General features: G+C 37.7%; 1 protein-coding gene and 1 long non-coding RNA gene across 7 annotated transcripts in view; both read right to left on the bottom strand.

Annotated features, from left to right (window-relative positions):
- The window catches only part of LOC114738209 (protein SHOOT GRAVITROPISM 6), a 34575-nt gene extending 28366 nt beyond the window's left edge, over positions 1 to 6209 (bottom strand). For all 6 annotated transcript variants that reach the window (XR_003739507.1, XR_003739504.1, XR_003739508.1 and 3 more), the window contains exons 1-2: positions 5879 to 6209; positions 4962 to 5049 (exon numbers count right to left, since the gene is read on the bottom strand). Coding sequence is in view for 1 of the 6 variants with exons in the window: in XM_028926235.1 (XP_028782068.1) it covers positions 4962 to 4985 (24 nt within the window). In the remaining 5 variants the exon portion in view is untranslated. The remainder of the gene's footprint in view (positions 1 to 4961; positions 5050 to 5878) is intronic.
- An 895-nt stretch (positions 6210 to 7104) lies between these two features.
- Positions 7105 to 10131, bottom strand: LOC114738206 (uncharacterized). Its single transcript, XR_003739500.1, has 6 exons — positions 10004 to 10131; positions 9574 to 9640; positions 9174 to 9239; positions 8979 to 9048; positions 8140 to 8207; positions 7105 to 7476 (listed from the first exon to the last, which is right to left on the bottom strand). It is a non-coding gene; the product is annotated as an uncharacterized LOC114738206 (long non-coding RNA).
- Positions 10132 to 12092: the final 1961 nt, after the last annotated feature.

Here is a 12092-nt window from a genome sequence, read left to right as displayed (position 1 = left end):
CAATGAACACCGTGGGGAAGTTGACAGAGAGACGGGGAAATATAGGAAACTGGAACTACCTATTTTCAACGGAGAGGACCCTCTGGGATGGTTCTTCAAAGTTGAACGGTACTTCAGAGTCAATGCTATACCAGAGGCCGAAAGGTTGGAGGCGGCGGTTATCTGCTTGGAAGGAAAAGCTTTAAACTGGTATCAATGGGTGGAGTCTCGAACCACCATTCGGGGCTGGCAAGAATTTAAGAGAGAAGCTTTACGGCGATTCCACCCTTCGCAGCTTGGGGATAGTTATGAGATGCTATATGCAGCGAAACAGAATCGATCGGTCCTGGAATTTGTGGAGGAATTTGAGCGCCTCGCCGCTCCCTTGCCCGACATACCAGAGGAGAGTTTGATAGGAACCTTTCGAGTAGCCTTGAGACCAGAAATACGAGCAGAGCTCCGATTGACCAGTGCCAGCTCCCTACGAGAAGTCATGGAGATGGCAATCCGGGTAGAAGAACGAAACCAGGTGCTCGACGCTGCCAAGGAGACACGGGCCACCCGTTTTCAAAGATACCCGAGTGGGCCAAAGATGGATTCGGTTCAGACCCAACACACCCGGATTACCAACTTACCCGAAACGCAGAAAGCTTCGTCGTTCTCTTCTCCACGGCCAGAAACAGCATCTGCGAAAAGAGACGAAGCGAAGGGGGTAGACTCGAAAGGGAGCAGCACCTCGATGGCTTCCAGTTCTTCGGTCCGAAGGGGAGTAATGGGTCGATGCCTCTCCGACGCGGAACTCACTCGCCGACGAGAGCTGGGGCTTTGCTTCAAATGTGCTGAGAAGTTCGGCCCAAACCACATCTGCAAGAACAAAAACTTGCAGGTGATGATTCTGGATTTGGAGGCCGAGAAGAGTGAGGACGGGAAGGTAGAAACTGACAAAGAGGAAGAGGCCACTGAGATGGAAGAAGGAGGGAACATGACGATGGAATTATCACTCAATTCCATCTCCGGCTTTGGCAGCAATCACACAATGAAGGTTAGGGGATGGCTAGCGGAAGAAGAGGTCATTATTTTGATAGATAGTGGAGCCACCCATAACTTCGTGTCTGAAGAATTAGTAAACAAAAAGGGGATTGAAGTTGATGAAATAGCTGAATACACGGTAGCAGTAGGGGATGGTCGCCGGCTGAGGAGAAGACAACGCTGCCCGAAAGTCAATCTCAAGGTACAAGGTCTAGAGATTAATCAAACCTTTTATCCGTTTCCGTTAAGTGGAGTGGATATGGTACTGGGAGTTGAGTGGCTGAGGTCGCTAGGGGATGTGAATGTCAATTGGAGTCGCCTAACCATGAAGATTGGGAAGCCGGGAAACAGGGTGTGTCTGCAGGGGGACCCGTCACTGACAAAGAGCCAAGTGACCCTCAAATCCTTAATCCGATTAATGAAGAAGAAGGAGGAGGTGTATTTAATAGAGTATAATGGACTGACGAATGAAGAGACAGAAACAAGGGAGATAGCACCTGAAATACAAGCTTTATTGGAACAGTTTCCCACGGTGTGTCAAGCTACGGAGGGCTTGCCTCCCCCCCGTTCAAAAGACCATGCAATTGTAACCAGATCAGGAGAACAGCCCCCAAACATTCGCCCTTACCGATACCCCCATTTACAAAAAAATGAGATAGAAAAAATGGTGAAGGACATGTTGCAGGCAGGGATCATACAGCCTAGTAATAGCCCCTATTCTAGTCCCGTTTTGCTGGTTAAGAAAAAAGATGGAAGTTGGCGGTTTTGTGTTGATTACAGATCATTAAACAAGATTACAGTGCCTGACAAATTCCCTATTCCAGCCATTGATGAGTTGTTGGACGAGCTCAAGGGAGCCAACATCTTTTCAAAGCTGGATCTTAAATCCGGATATCACCAGATTAGAATTAAAAAGGGTGATGAGCACAAAACAGCTTTTAGAACACATGAGGGCCATTATGAATTCAAAGTCATGCCATTTGGGCTGACCAATGCCCCTTCCACCTTCCAATCATTGATGAACGAAGTATTCCGAGAGTACTTACGTAAGTTTGTCCTAGTGTTTTTTGATGACATTCTTATTTATAGTACAGATTTTTCTACTCATTTGAAACATTTAGAGATTGTACTAACCTGTTTGAAAAGAAACCAGCTGGTTATCAATTTAAAGAAATGCAGCTTCATGCAGTGCAAGATTGAGTACCTTGGCCACATCATCTCCTCAGAAGGGGTGCAAGCTGATCCCTCCAAAATTGAGAGCATGGTTAACTGGCCTAAGCCCAAGAATGTGAAGTCCTTAAGAGGATTCCTAGGGCTCACTGGTTATTACCGGCGGTTTGTCAAAAATTACGGTAAAATAGCTAGTCCTCTTACTGACTTGTTGAGAAAGGATGCTTTTAAATGGACTCAGGAAGCTGAGACAGCATTTGGAGAGCTCAAAACAGCCATGACAACACTTCCAGTACTAGCAATGCCCGACTTCTCCATACCCTTCGAACTGGAAACCGACGCTTCGGGGACTGGTGTGGGAGCAGTGCTGGTGCAGAAGGGAAAACCAGTAGCCTATTACAGCCAGAAATTATCAAACCGGGCTCAGCAGTGTTCAGTGTACGAAAGAGAGCTCATGGCTATAGTGATGGCGGTCAAGAAATGGCGTCACTACCTCTGGGGGCATAAGTTTGTGATCAGGACAGATCAGAAAGCTCTAAAATACCTGCTGGAACAGCGAATTGTGGAAGAGAACCAGCAGAAGTGGGTCTCCAAGTTAATGGGGTTTAAGTTTGAAATAGTCTACAAACCGGGCAAAGAAAACCGGGCTGCTGATGCCTTGTCAAGGCAAGATGAATCTGCAGAGATGTTGGGGTTTTCCATGTGGCAATATGATGAAATAGAAGACTGGGAAAAGGAGGTGCAATCTGACCCAAAATTAGCATTGATTGTACAGCGACTGATCACTAATCCAGAAGAAGTCGAAGGCTACAGCATTGAAAAGGGCTGTTTGCAGTACAGAGGGAGGCTGGTATTACCAAAAAAATCCACTAAAATTCCTTTGCTACTGAAAGAGTATCATGACTCTCCAGTGGGGGGCCATTCCGGCTACCTTAGAACTTACAAGAGGTTATCCAGCGTTGTATATTGGGAAGGTATGAAGAAGGACATTCAGCTTTATGTAGCTCAATGCGATGTGTGCCAGAAAAATAAATATCAAGCTCTTTCTCCTGCCGGGTTGTTGCAGCCTTTGCCTATCCCACAAGGAATTTGGGAAGATATTAGCATGGATTTCATTACCGGGCTCCCTAAGTCTAAGAAGTATGATGTTATCTTGGTTGTGGTGGACCGACTTTCAAAGTATGCCCACTTCCTACCCTTGTCACACCCCTTTACAGCAAAAGACGTTGCTGAGAAATTTGTGAATGAAATTGTAAAATTACATGGGTTCCCTAAATCCATTATATCGGATAGAGATAGGATTTTTGTGAGCCAATTCTGGAAGGAATTGTTTAAGCAGGCTGGAACTCGGTTGTGCCTTAGTTCATCTTACCACCCCGAAACCGATGGCCAAACCGAGGTGTTGAATAGGGGGCTGGAAACTTACTTACGCTGTTTTACCAGTGAGAAACCTAACCATTGGGTCCAGTGGCTCCCCTGGGCTGAATATTGGTACAACACATCACATCATACTGCAGCAAACATGACCCCTTTTAAAGCTGTTTATGGAAGAGACCCTCCCACATTCCTGAAATTGGTTGATGAACCTTCTGCTCTGGAAGCTATAAATGAGCAGATTCAGCAGAGGAACCAAGTCATTGCTGTCCTGAAAGAGAATCTCAGCAGAGCACAGAACAAAATGAAAGGACAAGCTGATAGGCATCGAAGAGAAGTGCATTTTGAAGTAGGAGAACAAGTCTATGTCAAACTTAGACCTTATCGACTTCGCTCCTTGGCAAGAAGACTCAATGAGAAACTAAGTCCTCGTTTCTATGGCCCTTTTAAAGTCCTAGAGAAAGTGGGGACAGTAGCATATAAACTTGAACTGCCTCCAACAGCTCGGATTCACCCGGTTTTCCACGTTTCAAATCTGAAAAAATCAGTCCACTCCGCTATTGTGACACCTCATTTCCCTCCAATACTGTCCGAGGATTTAGAATTGCAAGTACAACCCCAAGACATTAGAAAGGTTCGGAAACTCATCAATGGGGAATTGGAAGTTCTGGTACACTGGAAAGGTCTGCCGGAATTTGAAAATTCATGGGAAAACGCCACCACTATCAGTAGACAGTTTCCAGACTTTCCCCTTGAGGACAAGGTGGAACTTGTAGGGGTGGGAAATGATATAACCGCTGGCATTAGGAGGACTTATAGGAGGAAAATGAGAAAACCAAGGGGAGAAGTTGAAACCACTGGTCAAATCAACTACCTCAGAGCTCCAGAAATTGAGGACCAACTCTGAGTGGCAGCTAGCCACTAGCAGTATGGGTCTTAAACCCTTTAGGGTGGGTAGGTTTTCTTTTGGGGGGCAGCCTTTATTTTGTAAGGGGACGGACTAATGGAAGGGGGAGGAAAAAAAAAAGAGTGTTTAGGGAGAGACCTGGCCTCTCGAATGCCAAAGGGAAGCTGTTGTAACTAGTTTGTCTTGTTAGTCCCGGTATCATCTTTTGTTGCTGGTTGTGATTTATCTTGTAATCAGGGAAATAGGGCTTTGAGCTAGAATCAGGAGGAACCTTTTGTATCTTGATTCAGTGTTGGAACGTTATTATCAAAGCCTCAGGATTTCTCTCATTTATGACTGATCTGCTTCCTTATTTTCATTTTGTTTTCGGTTCTGTTGAATATTAAAGTTGGGTCACAACAATTTCCCTCTCATTTTAACCAATCTCCTTCCTTAATGAAGTAAAACAAATAAGAAACTCAGCAAAGAAATAATAATTTCAAGAAGAGGTTTAGGTACTTACATTTACATCTGGATACATAGCCATCTGTCAGAAAGCGTCCCTCACTATACATCCGTCATACAGTTTACAATAAATTACGCTTCCTTTTCTATAAGGAAAAAATCATGAGAGAATTGGAACTCTAAATAAAAATACAGAAGAGAAAACAAAAGCAAATGAAAAGCAAAAAAGAAAAGAAACATTGAACTCTTATCCAAGTACATGGCCTTTAAGTTTGGGCCTGTAGCATATTATCCTAATGCTAGTAGGATGCGTTTTAAGCATTCATTTCACTGATCAGCATGTGTCATGTGTGTACACGCACGTCAAACTATGAAGCTTTTCTCTGCTCTTTTTCTGGGGCCAAATTACTGGTAAACTTTAGTGCAAGGATTACATAGTACTAGGAAAGTTTCAGTTCTAAACATATGATCATGGCCCCAAAAAAAAAAATTCTGAGCAAATTATCAGGAATTCAGGTGCTAATTTCTCACATTCTTTGTTCTAACTTTCAAATCATCTTTCATTGACGCCCAAGTTACGTGACTCTGCTCCGTTAACAAAGGGAGCAAAAGCAACTTGAGTGCATCCTTTGCTTTATATTTAAAATTCAATCATATACCAAAGGTTAGAAGTTGGCTTGTCATGAATTAATGACACGAAAATGTTTCCCTCATTGATTTGAATAGAATACAACCTGTGAATCTACATATGTATAGTAAGTCGAATCTAGAAAGGAGTTAAACTCCTCGATGCTCATGGCAAAAAAGGAAAAAGAAACTCTTCGATGCACAAACAGAACAAAAGCAAAGAATTTGAAAAGACAATCACAATTAATTTATACAAGAAAACTCCAAAGTTGAATACGGAAATAAAAGCAAATGTCATCACTTTTTTATTTTATTTGCAGCAACTCAATTGTATTAAAACCCTTTTACCTTATCCTGAGCAGGTTAAAGGGCAATTCTGATCCGCCACCCCATTTGCCACCCTCAGTCACTAATGACAATCTCCCATTTATCTCAAGAAAAATGAACAACGTGAATTATAACCATCAAACAAAATAATGGTCCCCACCAATTTCAAGGAATTCAAACATGAAATAGAAAAGATTAAAAAAAAAGTCATCTAACAGTTATGACGAGCAAGAAACAGAAATTATGATATGCAAAACTGAATACTACAAATGAAATGGGCAGAATTACCTTCAATCCCACTGGGAAATCTGATTTTTCTTTCCTATTATCATTATAACAAGGGTTAATATAATCTTTGGTCTCTCAAGTTTGTCTTTATTTTGGTTTTGGTCCCTCAAGTTTCAAACCTCATAGGTTTTGGTCCTTTAAGGGGCAAAATAGTCAAAATTTTTATTAAGTTATAAGGACCAATATTTTAAATGGAAAGAAATTTAAGGGATCAAAATCAAAATGAAGACAAATTTGAGTGACCGAAAATTATATTAACCCTTATATTTAATACAAACTACATGCAGAAGGTTGACAGAATCATTGTTAGGTTCTACGTATCAACTAAATTTTTTCAAAAATAGATGGAGAAAAAAATTTCTCAACTCAAATTCTTAAAAGATAACAGATAAAGCAACTATGTACAAGGAAAAGAAATAAACTAAGCCAGCTACATTTATGCATGGGTCACGCTTAACGCAAGAGAAGAGTTCAGATACCTCATTAAATAATTAATTCAGCAAAGAAAGGCTTCCAAGGAGCAACAAAGAACAGCATTGACAATTTCAAGTTCAGTTTTTCTCAGATCCATCTACTGTCTGCCAGTGGTATTATACCATATTCCAGACCCATATTCACAATAGCCAAATCTAAGGCATTGCTGTTACTCATATGCTCAAGTACTACATCACTCAGTAGAATGACATGAAAGATTTGATCAACGTCTAATTCTAGACAATTTACATTGCATATATGTTTAGTAGTGAAAATGAGAAAAGGAAAAAGAAAGCCCAAAAATGTAAACAATATCAGGTTAGATCAGTAATTCACATTCACTTATCAACGAAAACAAATTCAATGAAAGAGCCTTTTTTTTTTTTTTTGGGTTCAGGAGCAAAAGAATAATTGAAATTTCATAATAACAGCTGAGATGAAGCTAATGGTATGATTAATTAAATAAAAATAACATGAAGGTTTTGATTGAGAAAACCTAGTAACATAATGATACAGGCCAAAAAAACATAGGAGAACTAGAGTCCAAGACAAAGATACTCAACTGATCGGGAATTTTTTAATATGAACTTTATTTTTAATGCTACCTCAAAATCAAGCAAAGGAGGACCACTTTCTGATAGTAAAGATGCATTTAAGAGGTTGTGGATACTATATGTGGCCAAAAAAGCGATAGCTTCATTCTTTTTATGCCTGACAACAGGAAAGAAGAAAATCAAACCGTACTATAAATACTTTGGTTACTCTAAATATTTGTGGTATTCCTGTCTCGCACCAAAACATAAGCAATGAATATGACCAACCATCTCACCTAAGGCTTCCACTGATGCCACCCGAACCTAAATCCCAACCGGTTAAAAGAAGCAAAAGACAATATGAATCAAATGAATGCGATTTACCGACATGAAAAAATGTTAGAAATTCTTGTGTATACAATGAGCATATTACATGGGTACTGCTGCTCAAGGAAAAAAGTATATTAGGGACTTAAAAAAAGATAGCTAGGATACACATGTGCCTACAAGGCTGGAAAGGGAATGGACATAATTCTTTTTTCTTCACAATAGCCACAGCTAAGTACCACAACACTCAGTACCACATATGCCTCGGCATATATCAATATGTCAGTAATAGAACGATGAGAAATAGTAAGGAAAATGTGAAAAGGAAAAGAAAGCCCAAAAAAGAAAACAATATCAGGTTAGACCAGTAATTCACAAGGCAAGGTTGGTCATACACGACTTTTCCCCTTGTTGTATGCACATTCACTTATTAACGAAAAGAAATTCAACGAAAGAGCTCCTTTTTAAAAAAAGGAAAAAAAAAAAAAAAAGAACAAGAGAATAATTGAAATTTCAGAATAACAGCTGAGATTAACCTAAATGATATGATTAATTAAATAAAAATAACATGTAGGTTTTGAATGAGAAAACTAAGTAACATGATGAAACTACATGCGGCCAAAAAACATAGTAGAACTAAGACAAAGATACTCAACCAACCGGGAGTTTTTGAGTATGAACCACTTTTTAATGCTACCTCAAAAGTGATATCTTGATTCTTCTGATTCCTGACAACATGAAAGAAGAAAATTAAATCGTACTATAAAGACTGTGGTTACTCTAAATATTTGTGGTATTTCTATCTTGCACCGAAACATACTCATGCAATGAGAAAATCATAAAATCAATACAAGAAGTGCTTTGCGGAAAAAATTAAAGGGCAAATGAATATGCAGTTTGAAGGAATATGTAGGCGAATCTTACAAATCCAATATCTTAGGAATAAGCCCAGGCAAAGATGCCTTCAATTGGTTCGTGTTATAAGACCAACCATCTCACCTAAGGCTTCCATTGATACCACCCGAACCTAAATCCAGCAAGTTGAAAGAAGCAAAAGAAATATGAATCAAATGAATGCAATTAAACAAACGTGACAAAATGTTTGAACGCATTTGTTTTTGAATGAGAGAAAAACATCACAAAAATGTCGGAGACAACCTTGTTAGGCCAGCAAATCTGCAACACAATATTTCTTTTTATAATGAAAGACGCTGCAAAATATTATTAGAATCAATATTATTGAATATGCCCCCCAAATGAATGATTTGACTTTGGAAGGAACCTTCAGATATTTATATGACGTATTATATTTTGCCTAACGGGCATGAAACTTGCTCAAAGTAACTTCACAGGCAATTATAATTTTAGCGATTGTGCATCACACATCCATGTACAACTGCGAACATTTCAAAACAAGTAGAAAAATGTACGACATCCAACCTTGAAACTAGATGTTTAATGTTGAATAATTTGGCTATCAAGGATAAAATTTGCCATACCATTGGCAAAAAAAACTGGCCAGTGTACATCCCCGCACATTGCCGAGAATTGATAGAATTTGTGAATGATCTGCATTGTTGTAACACATTTAGGAGGTAGAAAAAATCAGTCCTAAATGCAGAAAAAATCCGAGAAACAATTTACTATTCTGCAATTTACTAGTCAAAAGAAGCAAATTCTGCAAGAATTTGGACCATAGCTGGTAATGCTGAAGTTAGCCCTGATAAATGAAGATAAATCTCATCCGTCATCTGCAATTCCTATTCAAGAGTGAGGCAGGCGAAAGAGAGAAGATTGAGAACGCAGTTTAGAACCCAGGACAACGTAGGAGAAGTGAAAATACAATGAAGAATAACAAATAGAAGCTACCGATATTTCCTACAAAGCTGAAACGGTAAGGCAGATAATTCTTTTTTTTTTTTTTTTTTGGATTCCATTGATTAATATCCAAATATATGTGAGAGCTCTATCTAACAATATATTTTTCTTTCTACCTGTCTCCACCATCTCTTTAGCCACATCGTTCGTTCTATATTAAAATAAAGAATATTTAAAAATCATTGTAGTAAAATAAAAGCAGAGAAAATAGCTCACTATGTCAGGTAAATGTGATCCAATTTGCAACAAGCAGGCCCATTGCTAGCCAATTAGAGTTGAGTTCCTGCAGAAGAAGCAGAGCAACTAGTCATGTACACCAAACTCTGTAAAGCGCAGAATTAAAAATGTCCAAAGATAACTGTCATAACAAGAAAACGATGCACAAGGGACGAACTTACAGGGCTGTAGAGAGGTGAAACTCCAAAATTTGGTGTCTAAAAGTACTCTGGTAAAGTTCTACCAAACCTTAATATGTTTACGTTAACATAAACGTATCAGGTGAACAGTGACTAGTGCGAGCGAGGACCATCGTCAACATTTAAAGACATCCGAATTGCAGATTTCAAAATGCCATTGTAAATATCTGACAAAGAGTGAAACTAAATTATACATTGCAAGCTATGCCACTAAAGTAGCAATTACGTACCGAATTTTCCTGAATGAAAACTGAGACCTTGGAAGGTATAATCTCAGAGACAGCAATCTTAGATAGCTTTGCCATAAAAGATTCATCAAATTTCTTTTCTGTCTAGCGGTCGAACTCTATATGCCATCACTTGAAAAATTTTCGCCATGTTTCCCAATTGCCTAAACAATCAAATCCCAAACCAAGGGAAATAATTAACGGCACCGTCTTGAACTTCTCTTTCGTCATCATTTTCAACGAAATGCCAATCAAGAATTAAAAAAAAAAAGCCCTCGGGATTCTGCCGCGAGCAATCAAGAACCAGAAGTCGATTTCCGCAAATGCAATAGAAAAGTTGCTTGATCATCAAGCCATAGAGCGCGGGCCTGGCATATAAACTAGGGTCTTGGCGGTGCAATGCAACGGTCATTTATTTTCTACTATGCAAGCTGTCAATTAAATCATTAATTATTTTATTTTTTTGGCCAAATCAACAATTACCCGAAAAAATAACTAAGGAACGGTCATTTTCTTGGCCATGTAAGCTGTCAGTCAATCAATCCATATCAATTAATGAATCAAGGTAATTAAAGAACAGTAATTTTTTTGGCCTTAAAGGCATAAACTGTCAATCAATTAATGAATCAAGATAATTAAACAATTGCCGGCCAAAAAAAATTAATCAACGGTCATTTTTGTTTTGCCTTCAGATGTAAGCTGTCAATCAATTAATTAATGAATCAAGATAATTAAGCAACGCTTTTTTTTTCCTTCGCCTTCAGGATGTAAGTTATCAATCAACTAATGAATCAAGATAAATAACAAACTGCTTGCGGGGAAAAAAAAACAGAGAGATAATTAAGCAACAGTTTTTTTTGTGTGCTTTAAATGCAAACTGCCAATCAATCAATTAATGCATCAAGATGATCAAGCAGCGGTTACTTTTTTTCGCCGGATGTTAGCTGTCAATCAATTAATGAATCCAAGTAAATAAGAAATTGCTAGCAAAAAAAAAGAAGATAATTAAGCAACGGTCTTTTTTTTTTTTTTAATGCCTTCAGATGTAAATAGTTAATCAATCAATTAATGAATCAAGGTAATTAAGCAATGGTCTTTTTTTCCCGTCTCCAGGATGTAAGCTATCAATCAATTAATGAATCAAGATAATTAAGAATGGGTCAATTTTTTTCACCTTCCTGATGTGAACTGTCAATCAATCAATTAAAAGAGAGTTACAATGAGGTTTTATATAAGAAAAAAATTATAAAATAAATCTTAAAGATTGCTATTCTTCACTCTAGAATTTGTTATTACTGACTACTCAAGTCCTTATTGAACTTTTTAGTAGTTATTTCTTTTATATGGGATTTGATTGTAATTTTTCTATCAATTAATGAATCAAGATAACTAAGCAACGCTCATTTTTTGTGCCTTGGATATGCAAGCTATCAATCATCAGTAACAATACTCGTAATACTTTTGAAAAATACTTAGTTTGTTATGTCTGTCAAATTTTCAATCATATAAAATTATATATCTTATTTTTAAAATACTGATATTTAATAATATTTAATTATAAATATAAATCGAACAAGATTAACATAGCCATGTGTAATTATCTTCTTTAAGTAACCATGTGTAATGGTAAAAGAAAATTACATAACAGAATTTGATATAAGTCACATAGCGGATATAAGAAAGCTAATGTAAGTACTACCTCCGGTCATAATTATAAGACCTAGATGACTAATTTGATGAGGTTAAGAAAATAAGTTAAGTTAGTTATTTTTTGTAATAAATAAATATTATTTTTTCTAAAATATCCTTGTTAATCAACTATATTGGTTAGGACTATCATTATTAGAAGGATTATCTTAGGAAAAAATACATAAATATGAGAGACAAAATGGATTAAAGTCTTATATTTAGAACCAAAATAAAAATCAAATAAGATCTTATATTAAGGACCGGAGGTAATATTATCTAAAAATTATTTATTTGATCATCATTCTGAACTATCAATTGTTTAAATATCAAAATTTTAAGAGGTATGAAAATATTAAAAATAGAAACTTTGAAAATTGTCATGTTTGCGGTTCTCTAACACACA

The sequence above is a fragment of the Neltuma alba genome, unplaced genomic scaffold (genome assembly GCF_004799145.2).
Source record: "Neltuma alba isolate B1F8T4 unplaced genomic scaffold, ASM479914v2 tig00013558_pilon, whole genome shotgun sequence".
Classification (NCBI taxonomy): Eukaryota; Viridiplantae; Streptophyta; class Magnoliopsida; order Fabales; family Fabaceae; genus Neltuma; species Neltuma alba.
Note: the sequence above shows the minus strand (reverse complement) of the source record. Positions and strands in the feature narration are given on the sequence as shown.